The sequence below is a fragment of the Dermacentor silvarum genome, chromosome 1, assembly GCF_013339745.2.
Source record: "Dermacentor silvarum isolate Dsil-2018 chromosome 1, BIME_Dsil_1.4, whole genome shotgun sequence".
NCBI classification, from domain to species: domain Eukaryota; kingdom Metazoa; phylum Arthropoda; class Arachnida; order Ixodida; family Ixodidae; genus Dermacentor; species Dermacentor silvarum.
This window is the reverse complement of record NC_051154.1, coordinates 100,314,869-100,330,235: the sequence shown is the minus strand read 5'-3', so window position 1 is coordinate 100,330,235 and position 15,367 is coordinate 100,314,869. Positions and strand designations below refer to the sequence as shown.

The window sequence follows — 15,367 nt, the reverse complement described above, 5'->3', positions numbered from 1 at the left end:
GACCACTCATTCGACTCTACATATAGGCTCTGGATCGGACTTGAAAGCACCGGTCGCGAGACGGATACCCAGATGGTGAACGGGGTCTAATATTTTTAATGCACTTGGCGTTGCAGAATTATAAATTATTGATCCATAATCAAGGCGTGAGTGGACAAGACTGTTATACAGGTTAAGCAGACACTTTCGATCATTGCCCCATGTTGTGCGTGACAGAAGTTTTAAAAGGTTCATTGTCTTCAAGCATTTTGTCCTCAGATGTTTAAGATGACGAATAAGTGTGAGTTTAGAATCTAAAATGATTCCTAAAAACTTGTGCTCACTGCTCACAGAGAGCGCATTTCCTTTGATTTCAATACTTCGGACAGGCGTTACACCTCTCTTGCTTGTAAAGAGTACGCAAGTGCTCTTCTGAGCGTTTACTTTAAAACCATTTTCATCTGCCCATTTGGACAATCTGTTTATACCAAGCTGCACTTGTCGTTCGCAGATGGCAATATTGCATGACTTGAAGCCTATTTGGACATCATCGACAAAAACGGAACAAAACATTGTTTGTGGGATGACTGTATGTAGGCAGTTCATTTTTACAATAAATAGCGTGCAACTAAGCACGCCCCCCTGCGGTACACCGGTCTCCTGGGTGAAGGGCCTAGACAAAGCATTACCCACTCTTACGCGGAATGTGCGATTAGATAGGTAACTTTCGATTGTGTTTAACATGTTGCCACGACACCCATCGCCGAAAGATCTTGGAGAATGCCGTAGCACCATGTCGTATTGTAAGCTTTTCTAGGTCAAGAAACACTGAGAGACAGAAGTGCTTATGTATAAAAGCATCTCTAATATAAGACTCAATACGAACAAGGTGGTTTGTTGTGGACATACCTTCCCTGAAACCACATTGGAAGGGGTGTAGGGTTTTGCCGCTTTCAAGCACACAGATCAAGCGCTGGTTTATAATTTTTTCGAATAATTTACAAATACAGCATGTCAATGCTATTGGCCTATAACTACTGGCTAAAGATGGGTCCTTGCTTTGTTTATGTATAGAAATGATCACACTTTCCTTCCACGAAGATGGAGTATAACCAGCTGCCCACATGGTATTGAAAAGACTTAATAGTGTTTTTAGAGTTTCAGGGTGCAGGTGCCTAATCATTTCGTACATGATACGATCGCCATCTGGTGTTGAGTTGTTGCAACAGTTGTGAGATGCCTCAAGTTCAGCAAGAGAAAATTGTTGATTGTATGCCTCGTTTCGCGCACATCTGCATTCAAGGGGCTGTCGCTCTGCACGTTCTTTGAACTTCAAGAACTATTCTGTGTAGTGTGATGCACTAGACATGTGTTCAAAATGTTCACCTAGGAAGTAAGCCTGATCTTCCAGGCTATCACCTTATGTGTTTACCAAGGAGAATAATTGTGCCGTGACGTCCTTTTAATGCGTTTACTCAGTTCCACACTTTTCTCTCGTCTGTGTAAGAATTTATACTGCAAAGGTACTTCTCCCAGCTCTCTCTTTTAGCACGTCTACATGTTCTTCTGCCTTGAGACTTTGCCTGTTTGAAATTGACAAGATTTTCGGCAGTTGGAGAGTTGTGAAGAAATCCCCAAGCATTGTTTTGTTTTTTCCGCGCTTTTCTACATTCCTCGTTCCACCATGGGATGCGAAGTTTTTTGGCTAGCCCGGTAGTTTGTTGGATGGATTTTGCGGCAGCCTCTGTTATGAAACTAGTCAGGTAAGCTACAGCATCGTCTATATTAAAACCAGCTATGTCATCCTGAGCTAAATACCGTGATTTCTCTGAAGAGAACCCAGTTTGCTGATTCAACCCTCCATCAGGGAACATGTGGAGAGCATTCAGGCTGTTTTGTGATGTTTATGACTATCGGGAAGTAGTCACTTCCGTAGGGGTTCTTAATAACGTTCCAATCGAGGCATGGCATTAGTGTGCTGGATACTATGCTCAAGTCTTTTGAAGAGTAGGTTTTGTGTGCAACACTATAATACGTCGGTTCCTTCTTATTGAGTAAACATGCATCCGAGGTAAAGAGGAAATTTTCTATTAAACGCCCTCTTCCATCGCAACAGCAGTCTCCCCACAAAGTGTTGTGTGCGTTTAAATCTCCGACAACTATGTATGGCTCCGGAAGTTGATCAATGTAGTTTTGGAATTTGGTTTTATGAAGGTGATAACTGGGAGGGATGTATATAGAGCTGATAGTGACTAATTTGTCAAACAACACCCGTCGGACAGCAACTGCCTCTAAGGGCGTACGAAGTTTTAATTCCCGGCAGGCAACACCTTTATCTACAATTATAGCCACACCGCCAGACGATGTAAGAGCATCATCGCGGTCTTCCCGAAAAATGACATAGTGTCTAAGAAAATGTGTCTGTGTGGATTTTAGGTGTGTTTCTTGAACACACAGCATTTTGGACTTAGTTTATGGATAAGTTCTTTGACATCATCTAGATTGTGTAGAACTCCTCTAACATTCCACTGGAATACTTGTGTAGCCATATTGCAGAAGAGGTTTGTGCTGTGTGCCTAATATGCGAGAGTTAACTTACAGAGCCCTTTTCGGGCCCCGTGATGCGGGGTTTCTCTTTTTGGAGCGGTCGAGAGATTCCTGACGCTCCTTGCGCGCTGGTGGCGCCGTTTGACTAGGAGTCACGTCCATCACCTCTTGCGGGGGGGTGCTGGACATCCGCTCTTGGGAGCGGTGCGTTCGTCTTAAAAGCTTCGCCTCGGGAGACGAAACCTTTGGGGCCACCAGCCCAGAGGTTGACGGGCCCTTCTTGGATGGCGGAGCAGGGGTGGCTGCATGCGCCGAGGGGGCTGGTGGCTCCACCACGACCACACTCATTGTGGGCCGTTCTGGCGCTGCCCCCTGCCGCGCCGCACTGGCATAGCTAATTTGAGGTAAGTGCCCTAGCCTTTTCCTCGCTTCATGGAATCAGATTCTTTCCTTTATGATGATTGAAATTATTTCTTTTTCTCTTTTCCAGCAAGGGCAGCTCCGTAAGTAAGCTGGATGGTCTCCCTTGCAATTGACACATTGTGCAGGAGCATTGCAGTTGTCAGAAGCACGGTCGTTGGCACTACACTTTGCGCATGTATCTTTTCCTCTGGAAGATTGTGATGCATTTCCGAACCTCTGGCACTTGAAGCACGGCCTCGGGTTTGGTATGTATGGTCGGACGTTGATTTTCAAGTATCCTGCGTCGAGTGAACTAGGCACAGTGCTGGTTCCAAATGTGAGTATCACATGTTTTGTGGGGATTTATTGGTCATTTCGTCAGAGTGTAATTCTCTGTACCCTAATTACGTTTTGATCTTGGAATCCTTCAAGGAGCTCTTCGTCGCTGAGGTTCAGGAAATTTTCTTCTGATATTACTCCCCTACTTGTGTTGAGCGAGTGATGTGGAGAGATTGTCACATTAGTGTCACCAATACTGGTGAGTTCAGTGAGCTTTTCGAGTTGATTTTTCTTTGTTAGCTTGAGGAGGAGGTCGCCGCTTGCCATCTTTGAGGCTTTGTAGCCATGTCCAATTGTGTTTACTAGGCATTTTGATACTAGGAATGGTGACAGTTTTCTTACAGCTGTGTTGCCTTCACTGTGAAGGACATGGTACTTTGGATAGGTGTCTTCATTTTGTTTCAGAAAGAACTGGAAAGGTGCTTCGGTGCGCCCTCTATTTAGAGGGCGATCTTGGATGGGGGGAAAAGGATTTGCCATGTAAGCCTTCATAAGTTCGGTGGTCGATGGTCACCCAACAAGGGGACGCTACTAGGTTGGAAGAATACCTGAAGTCGCCAGCCATGCATCGCCGCTATAACCTAATATATTTATACCCAAGACTGGATATATTACACCAGGTTAACCCTTGCCGCCAGGAAATTTGGAACTAAGAAGTGAAAAGAAGACAGGAAAGATGAAAAGGCGGGAGAAAAAGACAAAGATTGGAGAGAGAGACAGGAAAAGGCAACTACCGATTTCCCCCGGGTGGGTCAGTCCGGGGGTGCCGTCTACGTGAAGTGGAGGCCAAAGAGGTGTGTTGCCTCTGCCAAGGGGCCGTAAAGGTCCAAACATCCGGCATCGGCTCAACCCCCAGGATCACCTTTTCCCCGGACACGGCTAAGCCGCGCACGGTTAGGCGCGGGAGGGTCCAACCCCCACGTGCTCGGGTTCGTGTTGTTGCAACACACCAAACGCCTGCTTACGCAGACGCCCCTGCGGGGCATTAATGCCAGAAGGTTCAACAAGTAAAAAAATGTTCCATAAGCCACAAATTCCACCATATCAGCCATGCTTTCGTTAATTCAAACTCTGAGGGGATAGAAAATCTGTTCGAATTAACTGAAGTTCGAACTAGCAGGGGTCCCTTTTAGTAGCGGTACTACAGCTCACAATACCAATATTACAAACGTATGCGCTATAAAGTAGACCCTACTGCATGTTTTTAGGAGCACAATGTCAACAATTATGTACCGCACAAGTACGGCATACGCAATGGACAAATGGGTATCCCGAGAAGCAGGCACGCACTTTCGGGTCCGAACAGCCCACTGCACGCAGCACCAATCGTTCCATGGATCGTGGCAGCGCGCATGCAGGAACACGAGGCCACGTCACCTCTCAAAATGCGTTTATTTCCGCAGATCCTGCCTTCCAACAATCTGTAATTTGTGCCTGAGTGATCTTTTTTCAGCGCGACTCTAACAGTATCGACTGGAGTCTACTGACAAGCTCCATCGCGGCCTCTGAATTCTCCTCACCGGAAAAGCACCGTGCTGCCATTTTACAGAAAAGGACGGCGCCCTTGCAAGCATGCGAGGCCGTATGGTTATTTTAAACATGGCGCCTTTCAGTGTTTGCAGAGTGAACACATGGTTACGGCATTGCGGCGCTACGGCGGCTAACGTGTCAAACTTTGGCATTCGGCTTGGGATTGCACGGAAAGTAGTCTGTGCAGACAGGCACTCTTGTTCGAATTAACGGTGGCGTGTTTCAGGTTCGAATTAAGGAGAGTTTTCCCCCATTCAAATACACATCACTTTGCCAGGACCAATGGGCCAGTTCGAATTATCCGTTGGTTCGAATTATGCGACTTCAAATTAACAAGGCCTGACTGTATATGTAAATCTGTATAAAAGCGGAGTGCGTTGCAGACACCTAATGCCTCATGAACTCAACTGAACAAAAGCACCACCTACAACTGTCAAGGACACCACTCCAAAGTGCATGGGCTGATCCCTGAGTCGGTGTAGTACTGCACCGACTGCCCATGCACCTTAGAGTGGTGTCCTTGACAGCTGAGTCGGTGCAGACTCATGGCAATTTTCGCTGCATAAAACAATGTTATGCTTCATGGTGTTCTTCATGCATATAAACCATTTTTGATGCTTCAGAATGTGCTTGGACTCTTTACAGTTTATTTATGCCTGTATTTGGTGCTAGAACAGCCTTTCCTTTCTACGGTGTTTTCGCACATTATATATAGACTCACACTGTGATCCTCCCTAGAATTTCCCATACAGGCTCGGCCACTCAAATAAACACAGTCCCTATGGTCATGAGTCAATGATGATGCTATGCAGTGACAGGCTTGAACACAGCATCGCATTGCTGCTCGTTCTGCTTTGCTCTGGGTGACAAGTCTTTCATAGGAAAGCTGTGTGAAATTTTAGCGTAGAGTATTCTAGACCACTACTGTGGCAAGACCCGAGAGACCTGCACCAGCATCAGTGCATGACATCGTTGTTCATACTCTGGCCATGATATCGGCAGCAGTAAAATCTGAGATAAACAATCAGCTGAGACACAGATCATATCCTGAAAATGCTGCGTATTAAAAATTCTTGAAAATTTTTGGGTTTAGAATCTTTCAGTGGCTGCTCAAGTCTTTGAACACGGATGAAAAAGGAAAACCAGAAAGGACAAGGCACAATTTTGGTCATAAAGAAAGGAATATAATTAACCATCTTCATAAATGCTATACAGTTAATCCTGATTAAATTATTTATTTTATTATTTAACAGGCCATATAACATTCTTTAATAACCAATATGCAGAGCCAGCTCTGATTGTACATGGTATGGCCAGTCAATTTTTTGCAAAGCGAGTATTTTGTATATGCTGTCTCAGCAATAATAACCTTACCTCAGGGTGTCAGGGGCAAACCAAGCCCAAAGATGAGCTCCGGGTGGTGCCTCCTGAAAAGGGTAGCCCCACTTGAGATGCTGCCAGCGGCCTTGTGTCAAGGACAGGTGTAGTTCCTGGACCCGCTGTTGGCTCACAATTTCACCAAGGGAGAGAGGAAAGAGCCGGAAGTGCTGGACTGCACATGGTAAAGTAAATCGGTGCATTTTTTGTCTTTTAAGGCTGCAGTGGTTGGGGCTTGCCTCTTATACGAGGCAAGTTAGCACATTATGCAAGCAACACATGAAAAAGAATGTCTAATTCAGAGGGCCTCTGCAAAGGCACTAGCAAAATGTGCAACTGAGCTTCCCTGTACAGGGCAATTCCTTTTGTAGTTGCCATGGTGAAGGTGCTGAAGCTCAAATATGGTCAACAGTGGCTACTTCTAATGTGCGTGCATGGTCGCTGTATGCATCTGCTGCACGCTCGCTTGCCCAGACTACACTTCATCTCTTAATTTCCCCACGAATGATACTGGTGAGATAATGCGCCTCTTCAGGAGAGGAAAAGGCATCTATGGAAAGGAACCACACCAGTAAAAGACATCACGTTGCACCTAATTTTGTTTTGAAGGTGGCCATTCCAGCACAATTAAGGAACTCTTGCTGCCCAGGTATTGCAAAGGGTCCACACATGCATGCTGTTTTACAACATGCATGTATGTATTAGCAATATAAGTAACTGCAGTCACTGACCAAGTGAAAATTACGTTTTTGAGACATCAATAAATTTTGAGTGCTTCAGTGACACATTCCTCAAACTCTTGATTACATGCCACGCAGGCCTGCGCATCGAACGAAGTTATCTATGAAGGTACTGCAGTCATAATGTACAGACATATCACAGGTACACGTGCGATCGTACAAGTTATAATGATCTACATGAAAAATAAAAGTGATGTAAAAAGTGATGCCTATCAACCAAAAATTAATAGCTGTTTTTTTTCTTAGGGGTAGGAGAGGGGCCGGTTTCAAGAACGCCAGCTATTCACAAATTGACAGCAAATTTGTCTGGTTGCAGCCACAGTCCATATCACAAGAAGTGATTAGAAAGCAGGAAGAACACGGCAAGATAATGCTTTGGTATCCTGCTAATAATGTCTACTGGCTCCACATAAAGATGAGGGGTGTGTAAGCAATAGGTGAAAGCAACAATCGACACTTTCGCACAGCAACGGTTCACCGATACCAATTTTGCAGTAACGCATTTCTGCATTCCACAACGCAAGTAGTTCAAGACTAGTACACTGACGTAACCAGTAACATTAACCGTGCTGCTTGCGCCGGGAAGTAATAGTTTACGATAAATCCTTACATGTTTGCTTTGCTCTGTCAATGTTCCATCTTGTTGTGAAAAGAAAATAATTATAGACATGACCACTAGATAAAGGTTTTATGAAGAGTTCTTCTGTGAAACTATCACTGTGTTGGTCCTTAGATATACTGTACTGAATGACCAGAAAGCTACACAACCACCACAAACAAAAATTCAAGGCAGACGCCATTTTCAAACAATGCCGGCAGCCGGCTTGCATTACAGAAAAGCAGAACTAGCAAAGCGTTATTTTAGTAGGCTAATAAATAATGCTAAAAGAACTGAGCTTGTTACAATAAAGTTTACCTAGAATTAATAATTTTAGTAATATATTTAAATATTAAGGAATATAGTACTATTCTTTGAGTTCACATGATCGCCAGAAGCAGCGGGCGGCAAGCAAGAACTGCGCGTCCTGTCTGTTAACCAATGCAGGCACCATGTCGCGCGTGCTGTGCGATGGCTGTGCGTGAAGTTGTTTTGTTCCAGTGGCTACTGTGTTTTTCTCGGTGAAGTGTTTCACTGTCGAATTTTAAGTGATCTTGAAACGGCAGCAATGTGTAAGGAATGATATTGATCGAAGTGCTTGTAACAATCACCGAGACAGTTTGATGTGGACGACCGCCTTTCCCTGGGTCGGTGCGTGCGCGCGTTTTGCACTGGAAATGCCGCCTGGTACCGCGTCGGTAAAACGCGTTCGTGGGTAATGCTGGACAGTTTTGCTGTTGCTACCGTGACTCAGGAGCATATGATTCAGCCCTGCCGATCTTTGGCTGTGAAATGTTGCGCGCAAAACGTCATAACTCCTTGTGAGTAGCGACGGACAAAACGAGTTGGTTCTGGTTGGAACAATGAAGTGAATGTGAAAGGTGAAATATGAAGTCCGCTTTCAAAGAACGGCAGCTGTCCGATTACTCGGCAACATCGCAGCGACCTAAGCGTAATGCTTCTACAAAAGGACTGGTAAATATGTTTCCTCTGTTCAAGTCAAGGAATGTAGGACGATACTCCGAGCGTCGTCCTGCATACCTAACCCAGAAAGAAAAAAAAAAAAAAAAATGAGGAAGAGAGAATGGTTCATTTTTTCACGCTTAACCGCAGGCAGTAGACGTGGCGTGGCGAGAGGTGCATTATTTGATTTGTGATTACATTGTGGTGTCGCCAGTACGCTAAAAGCGAGGTAACCTTGTCCGCAGCATTTCAACTGCCCATCGTTGGTCATTGCTCTTCCTCGTTGCTTCGTACTTATGTTTTGTATTTCTCAGAATGTCTGCACCAGGCGCTATTTGCATCTCTGTATTCTTTGCTAGGAGATAGGTGCCGCTACGAAAGACTGTATACGTGATCATTCCGAGTAAGCAGCTTGATGAGGCAGTCGGAGTAGAGTTGGTGATCAGAGCAGCGCTGCTGTCGGAGCTTGTGTTATATTTAGACCAAGAGAGGCTCCTGTCTATTCATGTGAACTGTCCCATGTTTCAATTTCTGGTCATATTTTGACTGGATTGTTATTTTTGCCGTACATGCATCTGCGAAGTTATCCATTTCTGGCAGTGGCAATAATACAAAGTTATAGCATAACATTCCCTCTACTGTTAACTGTCCTGACCATCTGCCAGCTCTACACATACTGGCTTATCTGTGCTCCTTTCAGGTTCATGTACTGTGGAATATATGGTGCATATTATCTGGCAAGTGGCGAGTGCAGTAATAAGTGGTAACGCTGTGTCAGAACTTTCTATACTCCTTTTCATACTTGGCAGGCAATGCTGTGGGAGACCCGCCGTGGTTGCTCAGTGGCGATGGTGTTGGGCTGCTGAGCACGAGGTCGCGGGATCGAATCCCGGCCACGGCGGCCGCATTTCGATGGGGGCGAAATGCGAAAACACCCGTGTACTTAGATTTAGGTGCACGTTAAAGAACCCCAGGTGGTCTAAATTTGCAGGAGTCCCCCACTACGGCGTGCCTCATAATCAGAACTGGTTTTGGCACGTAAAACCCCATAATTTTTAACGCTGTGGGAGCTATGCAAGTTAGTGAGGCTAGCCATGTGGGCTTGTTGGTAGGTCATCATCTAATTTGATTTAGCGCAGACACAATGGCACGGCAGGCACATGAGACACAACACACAGCACTAAGTTCCAATGCTAATGGAAATCATGTGGACAGAGAAGTCTCACTCCGCACGTTTTACAGTGCAGTTGCTTTTGATCTGCTATGCTCTCTTTGGAGTAACTACAGTAGAATCTCTAAAAACGAAGCCTCAAGGGACCGGAAAGTTATGTTCCGGTTAACAGGAGTTTCGTTTACTGAAAATAATGTGAAGAGGTGCAGCACTATATGTTGTATGCCCACTTAACACAGTTGACATGTTAAGCATGAAGGGGCCAATGTAGCGGCTAGTTTGTCTAGTGGTTTGGGCGCAGTCGATGGCCACTGAATTGACTAGGCTTCACTACTTTCGATTTCATGGAGGTGCAGGCGACGTATCAAAATGAAAACATAACTCTTACTGCTCCACTCTGTGCCGGAAGAACATGCGGTTGTGCAGGGGGAGTCCAAATTATCGAACAATGCTCTGTGAGGCGTTCAAAAATTCGGTTGACCTTATTTTGGTCATCTATGGGGCAAGTAGCGGTGCCATGAAGCTGTCCAGGTCTGTACATTCTATGCATCAAAATTTGTCATATTTTTGCCTCTTCGAGCTTTGTTGTCATTGCGGTTTTCTGGACGGAAGACAGGTGTCACAAAAAATTTATTTCAGATTGTGCCTCTTACTGAAAAATTTTTTAAACCTTGCTTTAGTGGTTTTGTTGAGAGATTTGTGAAAATTTTGGTACTGATTATTGCAAGTTTTTTTGCACTAACCATATACAAAACTAATCAATTTAGAGGCTGTTCCGTTCAAGTGATTTCTGTTTACCAAGGTTCTACTGTACATGTGTTACAACTCCAACTTGTGGACGTAAGGTTACATCAAATTACATATTATTTGTGCACCTTTGTGCGTCCAATATGCAATGTACTATATTTTGAATGCGAGTACAGGTGGCGCACTGTGGCTGCTGCTTGCAGAAATGTCACTCAGCTCGTTCGGTAATATAAAGGTTCCAGATCTGCAACACCTTCTATGTAATAAATATGTCATATTTTGCAACATTTAAGTTGCAGTTTAAATCGAATTACATGAAACACCTGAATCTACCTTTCATATGTGGTGCACTATCTTTCGTTCGCAAATGTGAGCAGTAAGAGAAGTCGTCTGCATGTCATGCAGTTTGCATGAGGTGTTGCACTACTGGTATGTCTCATGTACTGAGGGTACATGATACTTAGAAATATTGTCAGATATTTAAGTTTAATGCACCACAAATGTATGACAAGTGCATGGCGCATAGACTATTTCTTGTGTTTTTGTGACCCTTTTACTGTCAGCATGACAAATAATTAGGTATGTGGGAATATTCAAGATTGCCGAATATGGTATACATCTTTTTTCAAATATGTAAGGGATAACACCTATTGGAGTCTCAAAGGAGAGAGGACAGTGGAAGTGAGGACCGCTCCATGTGATTCTGCTGCAGGCGAGCTGTGATTGCTGCGCAGAGGCACCAGTTCCTGAGGGAATGCATGGGACTGATAGCTTCTGCTCAATAATATTCAGTCATTCATTGTGAATGCCTCACTTTTAGGCAGCCTATATATACAAATTGGTTGTCTCTATTTGGGCAAAGCAATTTATTATATGGCCATTTGCACCATCCCTTTAAAGGGCCCCCCTCACCAGATTTAGGCATTGCAAACATGAGCGTGGCGCATAGATCACCCGGTGACAATTGTGTGCAAAGTATCAAGCTGCTGCACAGCTCAAAAATAGCTGAAGTTTCAAACAGAATCCTGTGCTCCCTTCCTCTTGAGGGTGCCCTGCTTCCTGTCAGAGAACCAAGGTTGCACACACAAATGCCTCTATGTAAGAGGCACTTCCTCCTACGTCGCCAATTATAGCACATGATTTCGGTAAATTATCCAATGCAGAACGCATGAAACTGCCAGTGGGAGTGCACTGTGCAGCAAAAAGAATAAAAAATAAGGACCTGGGGCTTGCGACGTGGTCCCTTGGTTTCTGTATAGTAGAAAGCAGGGAAGGAAGGTCGCTTGCAGATGGTAGTTAATGCGGAAGGACTGAGTATCTGTGTTGGAAGGGAAGCTCTCCTCCTGACAGCATGGCAGCACGACATTTTGATTTCTCCTATCTCTTCTAATAATGAGCCTGCTTGAAATATTCTAGCAGTAAGGCGCTCCCTAGACATCCATCGCCCTACAACTTCTTAGGTGTGTAACCTAAATTTGCAAAGGGGCCCTTCGAACAAGATGTGGTGCAGCAGTATCACACTTCTCTCCTTGAACAAACAACACCCTACGTTCATCTGGTGATGTGCTGTTTCTTTTTTTGTTTAATACTGTCGTCGTCACAGTGCGCCAGATAACTTCCTCATTTGCAACCCAGTCAGTTGACCGGGCGTTCATTTGCAAACAGCATTACATGCATTTAAATGTACCTGTAAATAATGTCATAAACACCTTTTTTTCTTCGAGGACCCTACCCACACTTTACATATTTCACTGTGTTTAAAAATAAAATACTCAATATTTGGAGGCCGTTTTTCCCAAGTATTCATGTTCGATATGATTTGGAAATTTCACTGTTTGAGCATCCCTACAAATAATTGTAGATGTAGGTAACCATCAGGAGCATGCCATGAAAGCTGTTTTATAAGGAATGCAATCTTGAGTCTGTGCCGCATCCTTGTAGAGTCAGTTGGGCAGATGTCATTGGCATTCTTTTTGTCAACTTAGTTTATCTCAACATGTGTTGATGTTGTTAATTAGTGCTCCCTAAGATGTTTTACGAACTATTAGGTTGATACATCCTCTTTCATTGTAGAAGATTTATCTGGCACTGGCAGTCTCAAAGTTGATGATCTGCTTGGCACTGCTGCATGGCGACTCAAAGAGACTGTGGGTACCACATTTTTTGCAAATTGTGGTGTAGTGATGTTAGCGGCAGAATCAGTAAGTTCTGCATGAAAACGTAATGCAGTGTGCCAAAGTAAATTTGTATTTTGTTTTCTTTTACATTCAGATGCAATGTAATCATCATATTATTAGTGGTTGAGTATTGTTTACGAATGATATACAGGACTTAGGACATCATCAGGAGCTGGTTTCATCATTTTATAGTTATGGCACCAACGCTCACCTATGTTTCCACCAATATGTGTTGGTAAGCTGTTGTGTTGAGAAGCTGCTAGTGCATTTTTTTTGTTCTAATTAGCTAATCAGTAATATTAATTTGCTAACATTCAAAGTAACAGTTTGAACGGTCATGGTTCATTACAAAAGTTTAATATTGCCATTATGAATGTGGTACAGAAATCATGGTGGGGCTCATCTTTCTGCATGGTACTTCCTTTTTTTCATTTTTGAGCTAAAAGTGTAGTCTGTATGACATTAAAAAATGAAAATGATGTATGTGATGGCCTTCTTGTATGCCTCTGTAGTACTACTCTTAGACATGTTGCAAATGAACTAATCACAGCATGTCTAAGCACCCCAAGTAAAGGTCGTGCAGCCTGCTTTGCAGGTGGCCTCTAAATTCGTGCCTGCAATTGGCTCTGCCTTGATGTGACAATACAAAAGTGTGCTACATCTTCAATACATAACTGTGTTACATCTTCAATACAAAAGTGTGCTACATCTTATAGGCTGGCTTTTGCATAACAATTTTATAGCTACTACGGATTACCATGTGCAGCCTATTTGGAGTGCGAAACAAAGTTTGTTTGTTGGGTGGGGCTCTGTTGCCACGCTGAGCAAGTTGCGTGTCCTGTCACATCTCTGGGACTGGGGCATGAAGCTCTTTAGATAATCTGCGGTGCATTTCTGTGCAATGCTGCTGAGGATTGCAGGCACACTGTCGGCTGTGTTCTATAGTTGTTGCAGGCCTTGTTGCGGGTGCAAAAATTTGAACTGCCATAGATGGGGCACCATAAATGATTGAATTTCATGCTTCCGAAGGTGGTCTTTAAGCTTTTTGAAACATTGGTAGTGAAAGTGATCTGTTAAACTGATGCCTAATATATCATTATGAGTTAGTATTAAGCAGAACACAATAAATAGTGGAAGCATTCTGACATGGCTGTTATCATCATCTATGTATCTTTGGGGTCATACATGCCAAGGGCTTTATTTTCTTTTTTAAAGCAGTACAGAAAGAAAATGTTTGTCTTGGCTTTATTTATTTATGGATAACTGTCAACCCAGTAATTAAGCAATGGGCCTCATTTTCGTGAGAGCACAATAAATAATTATGTTACCTCGTAATGCAACCAGTTCAAAAATTAAATGTATGCCATGTGCATTGTGGCTTTGGACATGAAAAAGGAGACTATTCATGTCATCAAAGCCTGCTTTGGTGGTATCACGGTACCAGGCAGTAGACACTACACATACTTACCTACACTCTATGCCTGTGCTGCCAAAGGTTTAAGCACTAGATTAGACAGGAAGGGAGACCGAGTTTTTCATTGTTTCCAGGAAAAGGCATGCAATTGCGAGAGCGATTTTGGCAACACAGTTATTGTGTGGCCTTCAATTCACACGACCGTCACTTTTTCTTTGTGATGCAACTAGTCTCCTTTTTCATGTCCGAAGCTACGCTGCGCTTGGTGCATGTTTTGAACGAGTCACATAAAAGATGCTGCGATTCATTTATGTGGTGCTCTCAAAGAACTTAGGTTTTGTACCATAATTATGGAGTTAAAAGCTACTGGAAAAAAAAGAAAAAAAAGCAGGATACCAAAACTTTTTGGGACACTGAACTTTAGATCTGTTAATGAAGTGCGTGGTTTAGCTAGCAACTCCACATATACAAATGTCACAGATTGAAGGTGCACTGAAAGGGTCTACATTTATTTGCTTCCAAAAAAATGTCATTTAGGTTCTTTAAAGTACAATTAATGGGTTTTATACTTATTTAAGCACATGGGGGGGGGGGGGTAACTATAATTAAAGCAGCTTGGAAAAAACCCATTTGCATTTCCCACACCCCCGCTGATGTATTACTTAAAGCAAAGCATGGGTGACTTCTTAGTAATATTTATTACAGTAGGTGCTACTGGAGCTTTGCAATGGCCTTTGGATTCAGCTTCATTACATTGGCTCTGTTAGCTAGCTTCACTCAATATAGGGGTGCCTGCATGTGAAGCACTTGGCACATGGGTCTTTCATTTGGTGAATTTTTAAGTGCACACTGGAGGCTGTCATTGGAGGTGGAGTGTCATTTCTGCATTCTAAGGAAGATACCAACTCACAATCTATTGCGTTCTAATGTGTATGCAGTCTGTCATATATCTACACCCGTGAGCAAAAGTATGTGGACCAGGGATTGCGCAAAAAAGCTGATTTTTTTCAACTGCCTGCGAATGAAACTTGAAATTCAGGACTGCAGGCACACTGTCGGCTGTGTTCTATAGTTGTTGCAGGCCTTGTTGCGGGTGCAAACCCGCAGCCGTTGGTTTCGTTGGTTTCGTCGAAACCAACTCACGTTCGTTTCGACGGGAATTCAGGGTGCAGGCTCCTTTCCCAAGCGTATCACCCCTGAAGGAAGCCCAACGCCAGGCCGGGGTACGCTTGTACCCTTTTGAACCAGTGGGTGCCCGGCGGCGGTGGGAATCGAACCCACAGCCTCCCGCAGCCGAGGCGGGCGCTCTACCACTAGGCCACGGCTGCGGTCTTGGCATTGCGAACTTTCCAGCGTACTCGTCAATTTCAGTTTAGGCGTGTT

General features: G+C 43.9%; 3 protein-coding genes across 5 annotated transcripts in view; 1 reads left to right on the top strand and 2 right to left on the bottom strand.

Annotated features, from left to right (window-relative positions):
• Window positions 1-7,726, bottom strand: part of LOC119433564 (GPI transamidase component PIG-T) — a 47,703-nt gene extending 39,977 nt beyond the window's left edge. Inside the window, exons 1-2 of the mRNA XM_037700819.2 lie at window positions 7,525-7,726; window positions 6,172-6,349 (exon numbers count right to left, since the gene is read on the bottom strand). Of these exons, the coding sequence (XP_037556747.1) occupies window positions 6,172-6,349; window positions 7,525-7,714 (368 nt within the window). The 5' untranslated portion in view covers window positions 7,715-7,726. The remainder of the gene's footprint in view (window positions 1-6,171; window positions 6,350-7,524) is intronic.
• The window catches only part of LOC119433473 (putative sodium-coupled neutral amino acid transporter 7), a 531,279-nt gene that overhangs the window by 65,711 nt on the left and 450,201 nt on the right, over window positions 1-15,367 (bottom strand). The gene's annotated exons all lie outside the window — the stretch shown is intronic.
• Window positions 7,946-15,367, top strand: part of LOC119433544 (protein Jumonji) — a 115,115-nt gene continuing 107,693 nt past the window's right edge. For all 3 annotated transcript variants that reach the window (XM_037700809.2, XM_037700801.2, XM_037700795.2), the window contains exon 1: window positions 7,946-8,487. In XM_037700809.2, the coding sequence (XP_037556737.1) occupies window positions 8,401-8,487 (87 nt within the window). In that variant the 5' untranslated portion in view covers window positions 7,946-8,400. The remainder of the gene's footprint in view (window positions 8,488-15,367) is intronic.